Genomic DNA, 24,143 nt, shown 5'->3' with positions numbered 1-24,143 from the left:
TTTTTTTTTTCACCAGGAGCCTCGTGATGATATTAGAGGTTTCACTGTCTTATACACCCCTAGGGTACAGGCACTTTTTTAAAACCTTAACATATTCAAATGTGAAGTTGCTATTTCAAAAGTTAGTTACTATTTACAAAAATCTAAAGATGTCTGACTGATCTGAAAATCAGTCTTCAGTGAAAATAAAGAGAAAGAAAAATTTAAAGAAGCTTGCTGGAGAGGAGCTACTCTAACAGTCAATCGGGGGAAATGCCTTAAATCAGATCTCTTGACTGTTAATATATTTGATCCATTTTAGGGATGGAAAACAAAAAAAGAAGTGAGTAGACAAGCTATCGGTCTTCTTTAAATTGAAGAGTCAATTTAAACTAACAGTTAAAAGACAGAAAAAGGTAAAATTATCAAGACTGACTCAGAGGAATGGCTCTGTTAATCTCCACTCCACTTCCTGTTGATGATACGTGCTATACAAAGAAAAAGTGGTATATTGGCTCAGACTGGAGAGGCTGACAGCCACCAAACTACAGCGTACCAAAAATCTCAGTGTGACCCGACCAACTGTGGCCAACTGTGACAAGCCATTTGTCTACAGTACAGCCAATCCCAAAACAAGATACAGCCAGTCTAAATTCATGTTGGGCAGTCTCCGCCGAGACTGGCTGGTGACAGCCACATTTGGTGACTAAACTAAAATCATGAATAACACATCATATTTTTCAAAATTCATGAAACCAGATTTTCTCCAGGAAAAAGACAGGTCTATGCCATTTTACATCCAAGAGAATTTCTCATCTCACTAGATGTTTAAATGCAGCAATAAGAACTGTAATCAGTTCTTAAATATATAAATATAGCTCATGCAAAAAAAAGAGATACTCCTGGGATTTAGTCTTCCAGTTCCATGAGGTTGCAGACTCACAACAAATAGAATAAAATAAAGAAGAAAAGGAATTGGAAGACAGTAACACTTAAAAGCTTGCTTCTGATGACGTTTAACGTCCAACCTATTGTCTTCGCTGTGATAGCTGTGGACCCACAAAGAGCTTCTTCAGGTTAGCTCTGTGCCTGTCCATTTTAACTTCTTAGACTGTTCACCATTCTTATGTAAGAAAACTGTTGTCATGGCGAACACATTTAACCAATTTTTTTTAACAACCCACTCTAATTCCAAGCTGTCATTGCATGGAAGCTATTAACTCGCCAGTTGGCCTTCGGATTGATTCATCCATCGGCATAAATCGACTTGTGGGCTAATGACAGAGAGAACAAAAAAGAAATCAATTTTCTTTTCCTTTGACTTTAAACAGAGATAATGTCAATTCCTTTGAGGTGCTTTGATCCATTAAGCACTGCATTATTGACTGACATTAACAGGAGCCCTCGTTTAGAATGAGAAAGGGCTAACTGACTGCCTGCCTGCCTGAGTGGCCAGCTGGCAGGCTGGACTAGATCAGAGGAGTTCATATGTCAGCTGGGGAAAATTAATCTTTTGTCTATCATGGATTTGTACTATGTAAGAACATGACAACTCAGTAGTGATTTTGGAGAGAAAGAGCAGGGCCGAGAGGAGCTCTTTACACTCAGCAGTAGTGAAACATTGATGAAATTCAAAGCTGATTTCATCATTTTTGTTAAAATGACAACTCTGGTTGCTGCCTCTGTCTTGACTTGAGGTGAGTGCATAAACACTGAGCTATTTTAATCAAAGACTGTGATTTCATGGTCAGTCAAGCTTGTAAGACATTTTGATGTCACACTGGTTGTACTTATTACACACTTATTTTTCAGTTCATAAATCTGAAGGAGGTAAACTGAGGTGTGCAGTGTGGGCAGAAAATAGTATCTTGATACTGTCCTGTATTTTGACAATTATATGCTTTCAACTTGCAAGTGTGATGTGAGTCACATTTCAGCCCCATGAATATACAGAAAACCAGTTGTTCCACATATTACTTTTGTCTTTCTCTGAAATATGCACCCATTTATGTAATGTACTAATATACTGCCTATGAATTCAACGACCACTTGGTGGTTATGAAGTAATGAATTATAATTTATTTAGATGCTGGAGATTTAAATGCACACCGTTTTAATATTACTGTCATTTAAAGGAAGCTTACACCATCTGGAATAGCATTTGTGTTGCAGCAATTACAGGCAGCTCTTAAAGCTCTTCACTGTGAAGCAGGTGCATGCACATCATGCCTATAAGTGTCATGTTAGTGCCCACCAACTATCTTATTAATCCTGTCTATTTTTCTCATTTTTTTTCTTTTTTTGTGCTTGTCACTGCCTCCTCTGCACCTCTGTTGGCCTTTCAAGCACTGCAGACAGACATGTGCTATCTCGTTGAGACACGACGGCACAGCTTTCACCTGCTACTAACTGGGAGGGCATAACAACAGACCTATGCAGTGTTAGACTGGAAACTGTTCCATTAATGCATGTGACCCCCTTGTCGTTTGAAAGCAGCATTTCATAGCGTTTTACAAAATTAGATCTTCTGCAGCATGCAAAATTCTTAGGTTTATCTGAAATGTACTTGATGTCAATGTTGGCAGTGACATGACTTATCTTGAAAAGTGAGCAGTGTTTTTTAAACCTTTATGCTAACCTCAACTAATCTTGTCCTACATCTGTCACCCTGACGTATTGCTGAGGCTCTGAGTGCCAACAGAGCAGAATATCATCAGACTTCTGAGAGGCAGTGCTATTGTTAGATACACATTGATTAAAGAGAATGAATTTGACTCATGGTTGTTGAACTAAGGCTACAACTTAAAAGAATATTAACCATAACTTACTGTAATCAACTCCCTAGTAACAGTGCCATTTTAGTTCCCACGAATTAAAACCTGAGCAAGCTTTAGTCATTTTATGCCCCCCAAGAAAATTCAGCTTTATTTTGTGGCGCTTTGTGTAGATAAGCAATGATGGTTTCATCCATCTGCTTTCTTGGAACCACTTTCCACATCAACCTGCCTTTAATGGTCGTCTGGGAATGGCTAAATGGACGTGTGACAGGTGAACAATACAGCAGTGGATCTGCACTCAGCATTCTTGTTCTTTTACAATTTGGTCAATCAAAAATTCCCTGGTTGTGAAGGTATTACCTGTGCTGACCCATCATTGAACCTATTTTGGCAATTCAAACACAGTAAATGATTACAAGTACAAATATTAGTTGACCATTAATTCAACAGTGAGGTAAAATACATTTGGCATTAAAACCATCTGAACTATTTCAATAAATCAAGTATATAAACCTGGTATTGCTTTGGTACATTTGTAGTGTAACTGAGCATAACATTACAAACAGAATTCTGCTCACTTCTAATTACTTATTTGAGCAAGACTGCCACCATGTTCTAAGTTTGTCGATGTGGCTAAACTTAGTTAAGGGAATATATTTTCAAAGTAATGGTGCTAGCTATGACAATACTTCAATTGATTATATAATATTATATTATTACCATATTGTGGACATTGTTTATGAGTGAAAAGAGTGTAGTACTACTTACCATAGATGAGCACAACTGACTCTTCAATGGCATGCTGGTAGCTGAACTGGGAGTCAAGCAGAGCTCGACTGACAAAGGAGCCATAGTAGGTGGACTGGTACCAGCCCACATGCAGATGGTCAATGTTGACGTGACGCAGAGAACGCATCATCTCCATCTGGTACTGGACTAGAGGCAGAGAGAGAGAGGTAGAGATGGTGAAAAATAGAGGAAACAAGACAGAGGGAGAGGGAGAGGGAGAGAGAGAGAGAGAAACATTTAAATTCAGAATGAACTTCATTCAAATCAGTTTAGGGATTTGTTTTCTTTGGATCTGTGATTATCTGGGCTCCATCTGGAACTGGACATGGTGTACGAACAGAAGGGGTGCAAAACAAGAGAAATCGGTAAAAAAAAAAAAAAACAAGCAACAAGGATGTGAAGGAGAAATGCACTGAAACAGAGAAAAACAATCTTCAGTTATCAAGTGGTTGTGGTGGAGATTTATAAAACAAACATCAAGCGGGATCACCAGTCACCCTTTCATTCAATATGTCAGTAAATATATCCTGGTAGAGAGAGGGGAAAGAACTAGATAGATACGCAGACAGGCATCAGCTACTGAGGAGAAGGCTAGATACATTACGAGGAGAGCCATTTCATTACCCCAGACACATCCTAAGGACGCGCAGCCCGAAATACAAACAACCTGCCTCGCCGGCTGTAAGTAACAACAACGTGAGCGAGCAAAAACAGCATCTCCATGCAGGCAAGCTGGAGGAGGTTGATAAATCAGGGTGTTATTGGGCAGCTGTGGCCCTGTAGACCCCAGCCTGTAGAGCACATCCTTCTCCTGTTTGGCTGTTAATAAGAACGAAGTGAAGAGCCAGAAAAGAGAGAAGGGAGGAAAGCAGAGAAAAAGAGAAAAAGATGGAGAAAAAAGGGAACTAAGTGTTACAAAGGGAAGAATCAAAAAGGATCAAAGGGGCCAGACAAGGAACAGTGAAAGAGGGTGGAGAGGAGATGAAAAATGTAAGGTCACTTTATTACAAAGGTGACCTTTCTCTTTTGGCGTCTTCTAATGGCCTCAACTCGACCCTGTGCGGTGATGTTATGTAAAGCAGGGCGTGACTTTAGTCAAAATATATTAACATTTCAAATAGTCACTTCAAGGCATTTGACCTCTCAGAGTTCGTGTAGCACCCACCAAGAGGCTCAGAACGGCATTTCAGGAGTTTGCAGTCCCAAAATACACAAGCACACACAGACACACATACTTCTCACTCACTCACTCACTCGCATCTTCTGTATTTTACACAAACAAACTCTGCCCACAATTACACACTGAACCCTTGCAGGAGTTCGGCATGAGGAGAAGGGCAGCACCAAGGTGCTGCTTCTTCCTGACAATGTCTCACTGAATTTTAACAACATCTGGACTGCAGCACTGGATGGGGACAGACAGGCTGAGAGGCCCCATTCACAGCCCAGTCAGCAGGGATGGAGATGTCCTAATCTCACATTTTAATCTAGCCTTTTTGTTTAGCGACTGACTTGGTCATGGTCAGACAAAAACCAACCACAGTAAATGGACAGGAGAAGACAAGGGGGTGGAGATGGAAAGGAAGGAGGAGAATTGAGGAGACAGGGTGTGTGAGGAAGAAAAGAGGGATTGCAGACTGTTGTTGTAATTCTGTGGCAAACGGCTCAAGGAGCAAATGTATCTGGCATTGTGTGTGTGTTTCTGAGATTTGATTGTGAAGCCTAATAGAAAACACACTGTAGAAATGCGTGTAAAGCTTATTTTACAAAGAAAAACGAAGGTAGGGAAAGCAAGTGGGAGGAGATTGAAGTTCTTAATTTATTCTGACTCTACAGTGACGAATGATAAGTAGGTGAGAAATAAAACATGAGTGGGTGAGATAAGTAACAGGAAGCATTATGTCGCTGTAGTTTGGTTCAATGTGTAAAAAAAAAAAAAAAAAAAAAAAAGTCAGCCCGGTGTAATGGCGAGTCATCATTTCGGTAGCACTGCAGGATCTTGGTTTGTAAGTGAGAGTGGGAGAGTGGTTCTGTCCAGGCTATCAGTGGACCCCAAAACACACAGAGCTCAGAGGAGAGGGAAGGCAGCCTGCCACTTAACTACCAAATCTGTCTCTGCACTTCTATGCTGATCAGTATGTGTGCTCACCTCTCAAGTGCCACTGATGCGTATACCTGCCCAAACACCCCATCATTAACAGGGAAATTGTGCACAAAGTGATCTGTCTCTGAAGTGAAAGCTGAAGGCTCGAGGTCTGAGAACAGAAAAAACAATCAGCTGCCTCTCCTGTCTCAGCCAATCGCCAGCTTCCTTCCCAGTTCATTGTAGCCTTAATGGTCCAGCTGTAGGAATTAGCGGCACCTAGCAATGTAACTGCAGATTGTAGCCAACTGAACACACCTCCAGTCGCCCTTCCCAATGGTGGATGCTAAAAACCCGAAAGGCATTCTGTATAGCTAGTGTTTGGAGGGGACGCGGCAGACTTTGTGGAAGAGGACCAGCTCCCTCTGTAGATATAAAATGCTCATTCAAAGGTAACAAAAATAGTGATTCTTAGTTTCAGGTGAATACAGACTATTGAAAGCTATAAATGATGCTCCATTTCTGCCCCTGAATCTCCTTAAATCCTACAGATTTAATATAATCACTGCATGGACACTTACCTGTACATCTTCCCTTCATTCTCTGTCAGTGTAGTGGCTACAATGACTTTATTTTAATCCTGTTAACCCAGAGTAACAGCGCTTGCTTGCTTTTGTTTTAACCTTTACAAAAGACTTCAAACGTATTGTTTTATGTTAAAGTATATATTTTTGTGTCAGAATTTTTGACACATGAATGTCCTTGAGGTCTTTACAACTGTGTTCAACTGGATCCACCTGCTTGTGAAGAATTTCAAAGACTGAATTCAAAGATATGGAACCAGGGAAAGTTATGGAATTACATCTGAAAAGGTAATAAATTCAAAAGTGCTGAGTTCCAAAGAGATTAAAAAAAACAGCAGACCACACAGCATTTTCCTTATCCAAAAAGTCAACTGACTAGCCAAGAGCTAAAAAGTGACCAGCAGCCAACAGAGAACACTAACACAGATAGATGTGCTTGGCAGAAATTAAAGTTCAGTCGGCAGGGATGGCAACATGTTGCTCTTCACTTCATGTATAGAAAGAATCAGAATCAGAATCAGCTTTATCAGGATTACCACCGTATTTGGAGAACTTTATTTCCAGCTTTGATTCTGAGGAACATTTAAGGACCATTAAAAAAATATTCCTAATATGCAAAGACATTGTACAAGCCTGTAACTAATTAGCATTAAAGTCTAAAACAATCAGGGTTCACACACCTTCTTAGACACACACAAATTCAAGGACTATTCAAGGACATTTTAGACTCAATATTATCAAATTCAAGGACCCAAAATGGCATGATTGGATCAAGGTTAATTGGTGTTAAAATCATGAGAATTTTTTTATAATGAGTACTAGCAGGCTTTACAGAAGCTCAGACAATTAAAGAGAGAGAGAGAGAGAGAGAGAGAGAGAGAGAGAGAGAGAGAGAGAGAGAGAGAGAGGAATGTGGCACAAAATATATAAATCTAAACACTTTCAATGACCCAAGTCTATTTATGACTATTTTCAGAAACTTTCAAGGCCTTAATTTTACCCCTCATATTCACAAACTTAGAAGGATTTCAAGGCCTCGTAAGAGCTTTGAACAACACAAAATGTATGTCTAACGTTTAAAGCAGTAGGGAGATTGACTTGTACTCTAACCCCTTGGATGACGCTTGGCATCCACTGGAGACTCGAACAGACAGAGAGACTTCAAACAAACTACTACATGCTGCACCCAGGTCAAAGAGAAATAGATAGAAGACACACGCAGACTAACTGACATGCAGCCTGATAGCTAAACTGAGATTCGGACAGCTGAGTAAGACAACAGGCCAGCCAGCTAATCCATCACAGCCCTAATACAGAGCTCAGAGCCTGGGAAATGCCACAAATGCCAATCTGTGTTGTTTGTTCATAGGCCAACAAGTAAAACTGCAAAGAGAAAAGGCGAAACACACTGTTTGGCCATCTGACATAGACGGGCATATGTATGCATTTTTGTGTATGCACCGCATTATAGTGAAGTTGTGAAGCCTCTCACAAAGTGTGAGTGTTTCTCCTATGTACACCTAGCAGCGAGAAGAGAGGGCTCTGTTTTGTATCTTTAGAAAATAATGATGTGCTATGGCACTTCATATCCAGGTCAAGCCACACACTTGTGAGTACGCTAAAGCATATAAACAAGAAATTTTGTGTTTATCTGATAATGTCAACACAACAATTATAACAACAAGCACAAGGTAGAGGTCACGAAACGATGCTCATAGGGCTGATACAGGCTACTAAAAACAACATTCATTTCGTAAGAAATAAAAATAATAACAATAACTGGTTGATAGTTTTGTTTTAATGAAGTAGAACCCCTACACTGTCTGGTAGAAAAAAATCTGTTGGCTTAACAGAAAACGAAAATACACGGTATTATACTATCTTAGAAAAAAATCTGTGCTTTTCCTTCATCTATGTTTACACCTACCACAGGTCACAGACCCAGTGAGGAGGCTACTCAGCGGCATTGATTAATCACTCCACCACACCCAATTTTTTTCCCTGCCAGTCCGGGGAAATTGAACCGGTGACCCTCTGGGCACAAGCTGCTTCTCCAACCTCTAGGCCATGGCTGCCCCCAAATGATGAGCTAATTTAGAAGCTCTGTAAATTCTCAGCTCAAAAGTAACCAAACGCTAACAGGACGCTTTTGCACATTAACCAGAAAAAAAGATAATTTAACAATATGGGGTGCAGGGTGCAGAGGAGGGAACATGCTGACTGTTTGCTATTCCTCACTCATTCCTGCTGCCCTGCTTTCTCTCCTATCAATCAATCAATCTGGATGCTGGGGCCAGACAGGGAATGAGTCTGCCCATTCCCTTAGTGTTTCTTGATTGTGTGTGTGTCAGAGAAAGGGAATGTGATGATGTATGTGTGTGTGTGTGTGTGTGTGTGTGTGTGTGTGTGTGTGTGTGTGTGTGTGTGTGTGTGTGTGTGAGAGAGAGAGAGAGAGAGAGAGAGAGAGAGACAAAATGAATGCGTATTTAAAAGAGTATGTGTGAAGCCATGAGATCAGTGTGAGGAAGAGAAAATGGAGAAGGAAACAGGGTCGAGTGATTCTGAGTGAAAGTGCAAAATGCTAGAGAGTGGGAATGTACGCTTAAATGTGAGGACGGGGGAAAGACAAAGTGTGAGATGTGTAAAGCCTAAGGATGCCATGTACTGCATGCTGTACATCTAAATTGAGCGTGTGAGTGCGTTTGTGTGTGTGTGGTGGAGTGGGGGTATTTATCAGCTTGGAGCTAAACTCCTCACCTTTAGCAGTACTGTTAAGAGTCAAAATCAACAAGGCACCACCAGTGTGTGTGTGTACGTGTGTGTCTCTACAATGAACCAGACAGATAGTCCATACTCTAATACTCAACGACACAAGAGGTGAACTGCATCAGACCTTGCATGCTGCTGCAGGCCACAACATCTCAGCGTGGGCAGGAAGATGTGTGCGAGTGTGTATGTGTCTCCCAATGTGAGGACACACGTATAGTGTGTCACAACACATTCTAATCACCACCTTGACAGGCTGATGGTGGCTTGCCTGGAAAGTCTGATGTGGCTTTCTCACACACACACACACACACACACACACACACACAAACTGAAGTTTATATCCACTAATGTCACATTGAGCGGATGAATAGAATAAAATCAAGTAAAAAGTGTGAAAGCTGGCGAGCTATATTTTCTTCACCCTCCATTTACCTCTGCTATTCCCTCGGTTTGTTGAATAAAAACTGTGAATGGCTTAAAATCAGGTTACATGGGCCAATCAGACCTCTATCAAAAATAATCTGATTACATTATGTCAGAAGATTCCCCTCTATTAGTCGCAATAAAGGGGGAATCATGAGCCTCAGTTTGACCATTGATTAAGGACATTTGGTGGGATGGTGGGAAAAAGCTCTTCAAAGCTTGGATTCAACACAAAAATACACTGCTGCAATTGAACTGCCGTCTAAAAAGTAGTGATGGAGTTCAGCATGGTAAAAGTCAAGAGACAGGCGCTCTTATCTCACTTGTGCAAAAACAAATTAAATATACATATATATATATATTATCACACTGTGTTGACCTATCAAAATCCTCTCAAAGTAGACACCAAAAACATTTATTTTGGATGACTGATGGGACCACGATTTTTGCTGGCTGCTCTTAATGACAAATTCCTCACTTTTTTCCTGTGGTGTTCAGTGGTGACAGCAAAGTCTGAGCATCTTGGCATTTCATAAATACTTCGGAGCCAAGACAACAACTGAATAAATGTTGAGGCGCATTACAATTTAAATACAACTTATCCTACCAGTGTTTTGATAAGTGGGGAGGGGTGCAATTCCTCAACATTTTTTTCCTCTTACCCTTAGGACTCAAACGCACCAACTCTAATTTAATGAGTCCACACACTCTTGACCCACTCTTTCAACACAGCTGACAACCCCCTCTGCACTCTATTCCGACATTCATTTACTTGTGGACACAAACTCCAAGCTGTTTTGTAAGACAAAAAGTGAAGACTGGTTCTTACCAACTCTGTGTTTACACATTTATTTTGCATTCTTTCTAAACGCCTGTGTCAATCCTTTAATCCTTTTTAAGCAACACTACATCTGCTATTGTCTATAATGAAGAACAAAGTGAGTGTTGACGTTTGAAGGCCTTGAGACAAGTTGTTCCACTGCTGCTTTCCTGTTTACCCACCCCCCTTTAAACTCTCAACTCCTCTAAATTCCCTGAACACGAATTGAGAATTCAATACTGTGTCCATCCAGCACATCACACATCACATCCTGAACACCCTCCTTAATTTCATTCATGGCCTGTGTATTTTGGGTTCATTATAATTTATATTTGGAGGGAAATATAATTTCAAGCTAGAACAACCAAAAAAAAAAAAACCTAAAGTGAATGGAAAGGAAAAAAGGACACAAAGTTATTTATGTCTGCAAATGCACAGCAATGTCTGTACACTACACAACTGAGGTAAAAGAAAAAAGTGCACAGCTGAGCCAGAATTTGATGTTTTCAAAATGCGTAATATTGCCAATATCATTCCCACCACAACCACATGGGCCATGTTTAACAGATTTAAGATGATAAAAACACTGCCAAAGGTGTGTGAAATTCTGTTTTCCTACAACAGCCACTGAAGACAAGGTCTCCCACTAGTTGCCAGGTTCCATCAAAGTCCCATTCATTAGGCCATGTATCTTTTGTCCCAGTGGGACAATACAATATGCCAGTCAGGCCTAAAGCTAAGAGGCATTGCCCTTGAGCGTGCTCATAAGTGCCGCCTTGCATTGATTTCTTTCATTTGTTCTCAACCTTTTTCTATTAAAAATGTTTTCACTTCCTGCAAGACACATGGACATCGGCATGTGGTTATAAGACAGAAATGACTGTGCTCTATGGTGACTGAAAGAGCTTAACACACTGCAACTGAAGAAAACAACTGCAAATAGACAAAACACAAGCAAATGAATTTGACACATGTACTCCAAATGCAGACAGCACACGAACTTTAACAGTATGTGTCATCACTACAGATGCTAAAAGAAGCTAGCCAGCTAAAACTTAAGAAACAGTTCAAATAGCTTTTCTAAATGATGGACAGTTGAAACAGTAAGCAAATAGTAATGGATGAATTCTTTAAATGGATAACTAAAGGCCATTGATAAACAATTGAAGGAATTAGCCAAAGGTAAGAGACAAATATATAAACATGCAGCTTTGTGGCAATATCAATTTCGAACTAATTAACCTTGTTACTTATGATCCAGTTAATTAAAATGAATTCAAATGAACATATCTGCAACATGGCAGCTAGTGTTGATGAAGGTTTATGTGACAACACTGAGTGGGTAGTCTACATCAGAAGAAAGCCTGGGAAGTAGTGGTGAAGATACATTATATGCATGACAACTTGGCCACAAGGTTAATGAGGACTACCACTCAACATCATCATGACATACATGAGAGACTGAAATAGAGAGGTGAAGAGAGGAGAAGTGAAGGGAGGATACACAGAAGAAGAAAGGAGAGAGTATGAAAGGTGGAAGGAGAGTGAGGAGGGCGACCGCGTGTCTTTCATCTGTGAATGCAATTTCCTAAGTGAGCACACAGCTGTGTGTGTGTGTGTGTGTGTGCGCATGCACGTGCATGTTGCAACGAGGAACAGTTGACCTATGCTGTGACTATTGATCGCGAAGGTTCAGTATGTAGAGAGGAGATGAGTCTTGACCTTGCCTACAATGTAGATCCAAAAACATTTTTCATACCAATGAATAATTATATATATTAACAATAACATTTAATTATCGAATGATAGTTATCAGCTGAAGTGAGCAAAAGCTAAGGTAAGGTTTACTGTGAAAAGATGACACCCAAGTTGTTTCTAAAATAAATTTGCAAATGGTAATTCCCAGCAAACTGACACAGTTTTAAACATCCTTTAACGACTGTGAAAGGGACAGGTGTAACCTGACAGGCCAGTCCACAAACAATTCAAACATGTTCTCATTCAAGGACACTCCACAGAACAGAGGAATATAATAGAGTCAGACTGCTTATCAAGTCTGATTTTCATAATTATTCCAATTATCTTTTTTTTGTCTGATTGCCGAAAATACTATTTCATTTAAAAATTAGGCTGTGATGCAGCATCCTCTGTCTGTCTGTACCACTCTGTGGTCTTACTCAATGTCCCACCCACAACACATGGTTATATAACACCAGTAAAAGCATGTCAACACCGAACAACCTGAATCTGCAAAGTCACTAGTAACTAAAGATATCAAATACATTTAGTGGGGTAGAAAGCACAGTGTCTGCCAGTATCTGTGAAAGTAAAAAGTACCAGAAAATTAAAATGTTCAAGTAAAGTACAAGTACCCCAAAACTGCACTTGCAGTATGTGAGTAAACTGGAATTAGTCACATTCCATAACTAGTTATTCTAAGATTTTATTGTTTTACTGCAAATGCATACTAGTTCCAAATATCAGTTAAGGGTTACTGTTCATGTTTGTTGCTAATTCAGCTTTTTATTGACATTTTCTCACTTAAATTAATTCAGTAAAACTCAGCTGTGCCTTCATAGTGTGTGTGTATGTGTTCCTACAGACATGCTGTATCTTGGATGCTGTCAGAGGCATTAGGTTTAAGCACATTCTTTCCTCGTTCTCCTTTTAAGAGAAAGAGGCTGAACACTTTCCGTGTATATTGTCAAGGTCAGTTGATGCTGATGTGAGAGAGCAGAGAGCTCGTCCTTCTGTCATGGCATTTTGTCTGTCCAAGTGTTTGTCTGTCGGAAGGAGGAACGGTGATGAATGTGCGAGTTGTCGGGAAGTAAATGGTGGTATCGAGTTGTGGTCTGGTCCGGGGTGTCAGGAGAGGTAAGAGGCTAATTTTCAGCCGCGCAGCTTTAATGGGATGTGTGTGCCTATTTGTGAGAGTGTTTGTGTGTTTGTCTGAACGCACCCACCGTAGTCCATGTTCCACCTGGCACAGTGGATCAGATGCAATTAATCTTAGTTAAGCAAGCCCTGCGGAGAGTATGCCTACCTTGCATGCACACGCACATATTAACACACACGTTAGGCCTCAAACAGGCACACAAACACAATCTACACTCTGTGATGCACTGAGGCACTCGAGAGTGTACATAACACACCGACGAGTTCACCATATGCACATTTGACAGCACCGCTTGTCACAGGGCTTTGTTTTCATAGCTGAGATGGGGAGATGATATGGAAGGGGAAATGGCGTGTGCCTGTTTGCTTGCTCACATGTGCACAAACCCTGGTTTATATTTTTGAATGGAAGACAAAGGAAAAACAATTCCATTTGATCAGCTAGTCTGTTTATCAGCAATTTGCTCGCAAGGGTTAGAAAGTGCAGAAGCTCCATGTATAGTAGGTTACCACTGCAGCCTGTTAAAAGGACTGCCTATTCCACTTTTATTTTTTATGCCACAATAACACATGGGAGAAATATGAAAGACTTCAAAATGAATTTGAACATCTCAAAAATTGGTACATCAGTTAGACAGATCCAAAACAAACAAAAAAATTAAAACTTGTTTTTAATCATGCTTGTCAAGCCCATGTTTTCTCCTTAAACACAATCATTCATCCTTTGCCTCCCCACTGGCTACAACAGGTGCAACAACTACAGCCAGCACATGTATTCACAGGTGTAGGCTCTTCAGCTCCCCCCATACAAACCTCAGTATATACACAGGGGAAATTAATTGCAGCAGCACCCACATCATTTGTCTCATTCATACCCCACGAGGTCTCACCTTTGTAATAAACTACAACTGTCAGACTTGCAGGAGGAAACATAGGACCGATCGGAGGTTAACACAGAGTAGTAAGAAGAGACATTCCAGGCATTTGGGCCTCTGTAAGCAAAACACATGTTCATTTGCCTCATAGTGTTAGCTGACTCTCAGTTGGGGTACTTCCAAGACTTGAATGGGCAGAAAAACAGTTGAATCATTCATATAAAACATGAGCAACTTGGTTAGACAAAATCTGTTTCTTTAATAAAAAGTCAAAAGAATGACAATTCCTTGTCATTGTAGTGGTAATGATGGGTGCTTAGGGGTTGCCCATAGTGGTCAGCTCTGCTCTCCCATTTAATCATCATTTGCTCCTTCCCTATCTTACTCCATCTTTTGCAGACTATTTCTACACCTCAGGAACTCTCTCATAGCTGTTTACTTTTGCTGTCCATCTTCTCGTTTCTCCTCTAGTTTTCCCTGCCATATCTCTCAATCTTGTCCTTGGCTGCTCTCAGTTCTTCCATCTCCCCATCCTTACACTTCAGACCTCTTTTCCCCTCTTGCCATCCTCATCCTTTTCTTTATTTCTTTCTTGTCCTCTTATCCTTGTCACATCCTTCTCTTCTCTTTTTCTTGCCTTTCACCTTCTCCCAACTCCCTACAGCCCACCTGGATTAGTAGCAGTCTGCGATAATGCATTCTGACCCCACCCCCACCACCACCTCCTCCTCACAAAAAGACACAGACAAAATTTAATGTGGGGCGGAATCGTGATGAGACAAAGGAGCGGATGAATAAAACAGTGGAACTGATGGCGATGGTGACGGCACCCGGGGGACCCACACTCTTGATTTATAATGCTAGGTGAGCATTCAAAAGCAGATACAGCCTTGGCATGCTGCTAACAGCCAGTCTCAGATCTACACTACAGTGACAGAAAGACAGAGTTCAGACAGAGATAGAGATGGGGAGAGAGGCAAGGTGAGAGTCTGTGGACATAGAACAAAAGACAATCGGTGAGAATTTTCTAAAGCTTTGGAAAAGCCATAGGTGCTACCCAAAATCCTGAAACATAAGAGGGCAAATGATGTCTTCGTTGTTTATAAATTTAGGTTAACGGTGTGCTGCCAAGTGATTTCTAATTAGCCTCACTGAGGGAGAGCAAGAAAAACGGAGGAAATCAATTTCCCATTTGGGGCACGTAGAGTGATCTATTGAAGGGCCAACCCCGGGGAAGATCTTATCAGACTGGGGGAGGGCTAACTTTTTACTAAATACACACAGACACACATGCACACACCTCACTGCATACTGAGTAGTGAACGGAGAGATCATGGCAGAGGTATTTTTAATCCTTCTGACTTCAATTAACCCACCGTGACAATGTCTGCCACAGACGACAATTAAAGTTCCAAAAACCAAGGACTAACCTTGCAGACCTCAATTGGAGGAAGAGGCTGATGTAATTGGCCTTAATTAGCTCTGTTTGTGCTTTCACATCCATTGCTTTGCCTTATTTTAAGAAGATTAAGAATTTTTAGTTGCTGTTTTTACAAGCACCCCCTCCAGTGGACACTAGCCAACAATTCACATATATATATTCGAGCAAAATAGTTGAAAATCTATAATCTTGATTAAAAAAAAAAACCAAAACGTTGGGATGCTATGAAAACATTGAAGAGAATTTGATGATTTGCTAATCCCTTTTGACATCTATGCAACCGAAAACAGTACAAATAGACTATATTCAATGTTTTTCCTCATAACTTCATTGATTTTTTTGTCAGTATATGCTTATTCTGAATTTGATGCCAGCAACACATTTCAAATAAATTGGGACAGCGCCACCAAACTGGGTATGAAAGGGTATGACTGGGTATGAAAGAAGCATCCTCAAAAGGCTCAGTCACTCATAAACAAGGATAGGCTGAGATTCACTATGTTGTGAGACATGATTATATAAAGGATATCAGTTCAGTTACTACATAACTACACTTCAGAAAGTATTTCTCCAAAAAAAAGACTTTTTAATGAGCAGTGGCAAATTAATAAATGCAAAATGACTTGTTGAATAATTCAAACAGCATGTTGGTGCCCAAGCATATATTGATAACTACCTTTTTTAATTATCCATGCAGCAAAGCTCTGCTGGAACACGTTAACACTTGGTTGAGCATAGTTCAGCCTGGTAATGAGTCCATTTCAAATTTAGTCTCTTTGATATTACAAAGAGAAAGGTAGGTAGTCAGTTAATGAAAACACCTGCTGCAGACCAAAGAGGCCACAGGAAAACCAATGGAAGGGAGGATATATGGAAGGCAAAAAGACAGTACTCATCAAAATCTTGAAGGCAATATTCACTGGAGGTGTGACAAACTATTAAAAAAAATGTGAAGCAGATGCTGCAGCTTTTCTACCAGCCATAATCAAGGCAAAACTGAACATTTCTGCAATGCTAAATAAGCTTTCTCCACCGAGTACTATGTTTTCCTCAATCATGGTCCTATTAATACTATGACATTCTCAAAAAAACTGAGGGAGGCTGTGTTTACTTAACAAATATCTGCTGCAAATATTTACTGAATACCATGACTGCTCAGCCTTGGTGTGTTATCCTTTTTGCAGGTGGTATAAGAGCTAGGCAAGGTAGGTAAAGCTAGCTAAGGTTTGTAAGTAAGCTAGTTAAGTTAGACAACTAGAATAAATAACAAAGAAGGCTTTAATCCCAAATTGCCTCTCCAATCACATTTCTCACATTTTTCTCTCAAGGAAAACATTTTCTTCTTATACAAGAAGAAAGGCTGCTATATTTGGTATTTATTTCTACAGTCATGAAGTGACTTTTCTACCCAGAAAATTACTTCTATGTTTCCTAACATGAGAGGTCATGTCTATTAATGGACCTGACTGAAGAATGACAAAGTGAGATATAACAGTAATTCAAACATGTCTCACGTGAGCATGTGTGACTGTTTGTGTGTGTGTGGTGTGTGTCCCTGCGACTGGTGACCAATCCAAGGTGCACCCTGCCTCTTACCTGTTGTCAGCTGGAATAGGCTCTTCTCTGTTTGAAAGAAAGAACACACCACATTCCATGTCTTCCATTTTGCGTGTTTGTGTGTAGTTGTTGACAAAGTGTTACTGTGTGATACACAGATGTAAATATTTTTAGCAAAGTGTGCACAATCCTAGTACTGCAATGCTTTCACTACAGTGTAGAACCATCAGAAGGCACACTTGCCGTCTGTATGCAACACAACCCTTGGATCAAATTTTTGGAGCAAAGTGCTGCAGACCGATGAAACTGAAATTGAACTCTTTGGCCACAATCACAAAAATGTAAGGCAGACAAAGAAGAGAGGGGCATTTGGGGGGGGGGGGGGGGGGGGGTCTTGTGAACCCTTAACTATGGAGTGTATTTATTATACTTTGGAGTTATGTGGCAGCCAGAGGCAAGGCAAGACAAGGTACAGACCATTCTCACAGCACACATTTTGACTTGTCACAGGATGAAAGGCACTGGTGTAACTAATAACATTAACGATTGCTCAGGTCCATTTACGTTCCACTACACCATACAAGTGAGCCAGGAACACAATTGTGGGACCTTGGACCTGAAACACCTATAAACGAAATGAAGCCAGGATTAATGTTATCACAGTAGTTACACCTGCATTTGACAAGTCAGGATGGCTGCTTTGAGAAATGTCTATTATTCTGAGAGAGACCCTAATTTTTTAAAAAGTACCAACAAATCTTATATACCAATGTCAAAAAGACAGGATTGACAAGGCTAAAACATAGGTGGATGTGACGACATAACAATGACGCTAAACTGGCCTCAGAAAGAACAATACGTGACATGAATTGAAATGAAAATCTGGAGGTCAGTGTTCATATAGGACAACACTCTTACTGAAATTTACTGAAATCATTAGTGAAATCACTGAATGTGTATATGATGGCAGTTACTTAACACTGTGAGATAATACACTGTATGGACAAAAGCACTGGGGCACCTGACAATTACACAAACAGGGACTTCAATGACATTGCATTCTAAATACACAGACAGCTTTGCAGCTATAACAGCTTCCACTCTTCTGGGAAGAGTTTCCACAAGATTTTGAGTGTTTCTGTGGGAATTTTTGCCCATTCATGCAATGGAAGAGTTGTGAGGTCAGGCACTGATGTTGGACCAAAAGCCCTGACTCACAATCTCTGCTCCAGTTCATCCCAAAGGTATTTGATGGGGCTGAGGTCAGGGCTTTGTGCGGGTCTGTCAAGTTCTTCCAAACCAAATTCATCCAACCATGTCTTTATGGATCTTACTTTGTGCACTGGGGCACAGTCATGCTGGAATAGAAAAGGACTTTCCCCAAACTGTTACCACAAAGTTGGAAACATAGCATTGTCCAAAATGTCTTCACTGGAGGTAAGGGGGCCCAGCCAACTCCCTGAGAAACAGCCCTATACCATACTTGAATTAAAAAATAAAGGGGTGTGTCCCAATACTTTTGTCCATACGGTGTAGATATAAAATTGTTTAGATATTAACATATTCTGTGTCTCTAATAAGACACACTTGTGTTTATGACACTCAATCCTTTTTAAGAACGTTCATGAAAACAGAAGAATCTCAGGTAACCTTGGAATGATTTTTCTAGTCTCTCAAGTCTCGTCTCAGCAGCCAGATTTCTCTTACAGGGAGGCATATTCTCTGTCTCACAGCCCAATCATATTCACTTCAGTCTGAAGATGTGTGCCTAATTGGTCTGCTAAGTAATTCAAACAGTGGCAGCAGGAGTGACATAAACAACAAATAACAAAGTAAAAAGACGGTGCCAATCAGCAAAATCAACCTTGTTAATGACTACAGGTTGTTTATACATCAAGAGTAACTCTCCATGCTCTCTTTAATTAAGTGTCTTGTTAGGACTGGAGTAGCTACAACCTTGTTCTATGTTGTCTTGTCAAACATCCAAATGAAATGCTCTATGGCCAAGAAAAGACCATCATGTGCTATCTAAGGTCTACATGTACAAAAATAAAATAAAATAAAAAATATATCTCTAACTGCTGAAATCAAGACACACTGCGAAACAAGCACCCTTAAAACCTGTTAATTTCACCAGTCTGACAACTGTTCCCATCTTTCCGGCCAATGTGAAGCAAAACGCGAGCCCAGACAGGGGGCTGGGTAGCCCCTACCACCTGTGTTGGGCAGAGAGTGAGCAGCTTGGCATGGAGTAGCATGACAGCCAGAAGGAAATGCTGTTCAGTTTAAAAAAAAAAAACACTTCAAGGGCAAATCAACCCACACACATATGTACACAAACATACATCTAATATTCAATATGTACATCATTTTAGCCTCTAATCATATATACAAACTACATCAGCACTGCTTCAGAAGTCAAATGTTGTCCAAATTTCTACCATCAGCTTATTTAGTCAGCTGATGGCTCTAGGAAATTATGACCAAAAATTTTCACCACTGACTTTGCCGTTTTAGAAATCAAATTATTCATTGATTTATTGGGAAAATAATCAGCAGAATACACAATCATGAAAGTAATTGTCTGAACTTTGTGTAAGCTGTCCAGACAACCAGCAATAACTATTTTTGTGTTGTTTATGACTGATGATATTTTCAGCTGAGGGGAGATGATCACAGAGATTTGAGCGAGTACAGTTATGATAGAGCTGTCAAACAACCAAATTGGAATTTTACATTTTGTCACATTGTTAGCACAAAGATTGATCTTGTTAAACTGGAAGCACGCAAACCTACTTAACCTAACTGAAAGATCTGATGAAGCCCTTACAGTTAGAAAAATAAACATTTCCAATGAAAGGAAAGGTGACTATGTTCTATGGGACACTAATAAATGTACATAATGTATGATAAAACAGAAGGTGTCTAATTGTGCTTGAAAAAACAACTTTTAAAAAAGGAACACAATTTTCATAAAATGGATGCTATATTTCAGAGATATAATTACTCCAACAGGACACTGGTTGGTGCTTAAATCGTTTCTCTTCCCAACAGTATGTTGCTTTATTAATCCTCCTATGGTTGTGGCAGACACGAAAGGAGGATTCAGGGGCAGTGGGAGGCAGATGTGGACAATGTGGTGCAGAAAAGAAAGAAAAGAAAGAAAAAAATACTGTGGGAAAGGAAGCCAGTCTGTGATTGCTGAGAAGGTAAAGGGAAATGGTTGGACAGAAGGGTGGAGGCAGGTCTCTTACCTGCAGCGAGTGGGGGAAAAAAAGGCAAGGGGGGTGGGAAGAGAAAGAGCAGGCTAATTTTGTTCTACCTTCAGGATACATCCTCCTGCTGCCTGATACTAGTGACATGAGTTGAATACCAAACACACATACCAAATGTGGTAGTGAGCAATGGTTAGTCTGAGTATAATCCCTCCTTACCAGCCAGAAAGGCAGCCCAATCATGCTTTTTAAACCTGTGAGTTGCACAAAAATATACTTCATGTGTTGTTTAACTGACTGAAACAATGTGGTGATTTTTATTCATTACTCTGTTGTAAATTAGACGTAACCAAACCAAAAGTCCCTATAAGCAAATTGATCATTATTTCCTTGAGATTAAAAGCAGCCTAAAGAGTTAAAATGAAAAACAAGTTGACATAATTTAATTTTTGCTTTGTTTTTGTATTAATTTCCTTAACATATTTTAGTTCAGGTCCACCTCAAATAAAAAAAATGCCTGGATCTCTCTGGCTGCCTTGATGTTGGACCCTTCCCGTACAGCCACTTACTTCAATTACATCATTTTGAAGCTATTTGGATGCAGGCAGTGAATCTGACGCAGTTTGCCGTCAGTTTGCATGACAGTGCAAAAAGGGAGCAGCTGCCCACAGTTTCCGTTTTTTATGACTGCAGGTTGGTGAAAATATAAAAAATTGACAACAAACCTCTGCAAACCTGTATGAGAATAGACAGGTGCAAGGCAGAACGTACACGGATGAAACCAGAAAAAATGAACGCCCACATGCTGTCAGAACGTGGAGGTGCAGTGACATTTTCACTAAACTTAAATTATGTGGCCACAGGGTGAAGAGGTCGGTAAGAGCCAAAGGGTGTCGACCATATGGGCCAGCACATTGAAACAATAAGCGCAATGCTCCAGAGTTACATGTTGATTATTAATGGGATCATGGGCAATGGGAATGGGACAGTACGAGCAACACCCTCACTCAAAGACTTAATGTTAATATCAAACTAATGTTAAATGTAGCTTTAGGCATCATTAAAAAGGCTGAAATATTATACAGTTTCTTCTTTTAAGAGACAAACCATTCAGGAACGCAACACCTGTCCTGAACCTGTAGAAGTGTGTTTTTGTGTGTGTGTCAGGGGAGGATCACATTTACTACGTTGCAAGGTCTCTTTGTATTATCGCTGATAACACAACAAAAGCAAGTTATTAACATGCTACTTGTGTGCCTCTGGTGCAAAAATGCCTAGAGAATAACTGCCTGCAGTTCTACGCATCTCTCTCCATACATTCTGTCGATGATACAAGGACATAGCGTGCAAGGACATGAGAAATAGGAGAGTTGGGGTTCAGCCAAGGTTTTATCTGAGGCCGACTTTGCTGCGCGCGTTCAATTACTCTCTTTCTCTATCTTTTTCTCACTCATGTTGGTCACAATGGCTGCCACCGACTGTCCTGCAAGTACAGCTCCACACTGGCACCTGTTGATGAAAAAGCAGCATAGCACATACACACAGGCATGCTTGCTTTAAAACACACACACACACACACACACACACACACACAGCTGCCAATCATGTCCATCTTTCCTTTAGAGAAAGACTGGAGTAGTATTTCTGATCAAAAGGGCCTCTAGCAGGTAATGAGTCAGTTTAAGATAATTCATGTATACAAACACACACACCAACCTCACTAGCTCAGGAAAACACACAAGCACACCGCACACAGAGATATATCCAACAGTGCAGACCTTCGAAGCTAAACGTGTCTAGGGTTCCTGATTGGAGCTGAAAAGAGTGCACACTGCTCTGCTGAGTCTTCCTAAATCTGAATCTCAGGTTTTATCTCAGTGTGTAATGATTAACCTGTAACTCAATACAATTGTCAGGGATAGAGGTACACTGATACAAAAACACAAATTCAACCAAATTCAGCAGAAAAGTCATCAAAAATTTATACAACTGTCAAAAACATTTTGATCAGTATCCCGGTCTGGGCCCTTCTACGTGGAGTTTGCATGTTCTCCCTGTGAATCCTGTCTGAAGACAGTTCAAAACATTACCCAGAAAGTCACTGCTCATTGTTATTGTTGTGGCAGTAAACATTATTTTGTCAGCATGTGGTTTGTGCAATTTTAAGTTTCAACCTGTCTGCCAATATAACTTAATACGCAACCCAGTATGAGAATATTTAGTAGTTACATTTACTTACTGTCATCTAGGAAACAGTTCGGCTCTGAATACGTATTTGAGTATTGATAGTTCAAGAAGAGATTCACAGATGCTTCATGAAGACATGATTGTACTAAAGGACCAGTTCACACTCCAAGACTGTTGTTGTGTTTTCTGCCCTGACATCAGCAGAGATGAATCACTAACAGTTAGCTGCAACAAAGTAGACGAGACAGAGAGAGACAAAAGGAAGGAAAAACTGTTCTGGCTGGTCAGTTATGTGCGTGGGTCGACAATTCACGCTGAAGTTTGACAACAAAATTACCAAATGTACAGACACTTTTCAAGTTTGTGCGTTATAACTTTTCAACTCCAAATAAATGTCTTTTCATAGTTGATAAATCGATCTTGAGTGTGGAATAAACTCCTTTCTGCACGCACGCTTTGAAAGCAGAACGCTCCTGTCGAGCATTCTGTAGTCTACAGAGCCGTCTACTTCATGCTGTACTGTTCTCGATTTGAAATCATTTCAACAACAAACAGCACGCACAACATGGAAGACTCCCAACACATTTCCATTTTGAATTTGGTCCCATAGTGACAGATAACTTGAAGTCTGTCATATTTTGCAGCAAAATCAAAAGCCCTGTTGAGAAGAATTGTGTTTTAGCGCCATGAATTTTCCAAACATCACTGACAAGGTGCTACTCACTGAAGCCCTTGTTAAGCTAAAGGGAGTGACAGATGAAGAATCCTGCGCATCAAAAGTCAACAACACAACAGGCCATGACACTCACCGAGTGAGCTGTTCCTGACACTAACGACCTTTAGCCACCATCGCTGCTTGTGTATCTTTGCTGAATTTTTGACAGTTGCTCGTTAGCAGTGGAGGCCTGTTAGAGCAGGATTTTCTCCCTTTTTCTCTGTTTCCCGCATCTGCTCACCTTCCCGTCTCTCAGTTTGGCTTGCAGCAGGATTTGTTTGCGCTAACAAGGAGCGGGCAAGAACAAGGCTTGATAGCACAACAGCTGAGGTCAGGGGACACAGCATCCTTTAATGTGAAAGCTGGCGGGAGGCAGGATAGCAAAAGAAAAAGTGTATGTGGGTGGATAAAGACTAAGTGAAATCCTGTGCACATTCGCACCATGCACATGTAACACAAACACTAAAGCCACTGCAGCCCTGCACTACTGCCCTCACACATCAACTGTGACACCAACACCATAGGACACCCAGCACCTAGTTAGCTTAGTTAAAAGTCGGCATCGTCCTTAACAGCGTGCCTGGGGACATCTTACACACACAACTCCATGAAAACACACACCAGCATTCAGTAAATTGTTGATATGATTGGACTTTGGCTTCTTGCCTCAATAGTTTGTTCTTTCTTTAAGGCTTGTGGCATCTTGGTATGCTAAGAACAGTGATCCCCAGCCTCTCTCAGAAACACACAATGTGAAGTAACGTACAAGTTAGCTTTATACTGTTTCCTGTCAGACCTTTAGTTTGGGCTTGGAGGTATTCTTTGTACTGAGCAACAAATTTGTGGTATTTCAAGAACCAGGTGCTTCTGTTATTTTATGTTTATTTTTACCTTGACGCATTGTCTGAAATGTACTTTTCAGTACACCAGGGACATGCACAAAGGAAATAATACCGACTAACTACAACCAAAATGATATGCTATTTTCTTACAGAAATGTTCCAACTTCATATTTTCAGGGCTACTTGGTATGT

At 40.4% G+C, this 24,143-nt stretch overlaps 1 protein-coding gene across 1 annotated transcript in view; it reads right to left on the bottom strand.

Annotated features, from left to right (window-relative positions):
• Positions 1–24,143, bottom strand: part of LOC124064828 (eukaryotic translation initiation factor 3 subunit H) — a 49,732-nt gene that overhangs the window by 17,389 nt on the left and 8,200 nt on the right. The window contains exon 3 of the mRNA XM_046399631.1: positions 3,525–3,692. Within this exon, the coding sequence (XP_046255587.1) occupies positions 3,525–3,692 (168 nt within the window). The remainder of the gene's footprint in view (positions 1–3,524; positions 3,693–24,143) is intronic.

Source organism: Scatophagus argus, chromosome 9 (assembly GCF_020382885.2).
Source record: "Scatophagus argus isolate fScaArg1 chromosome 9, fScaArg1.pri, whole genome shotgun sequence".
NCBI lineage: Eukaryota > Metazoa > Chordata > Actinopteri > Scatophagidae > Scatophagus > Scatophagus argus.
This window is presented reverse-complemented; position numbering and strand designations above follow the sequence as displayed.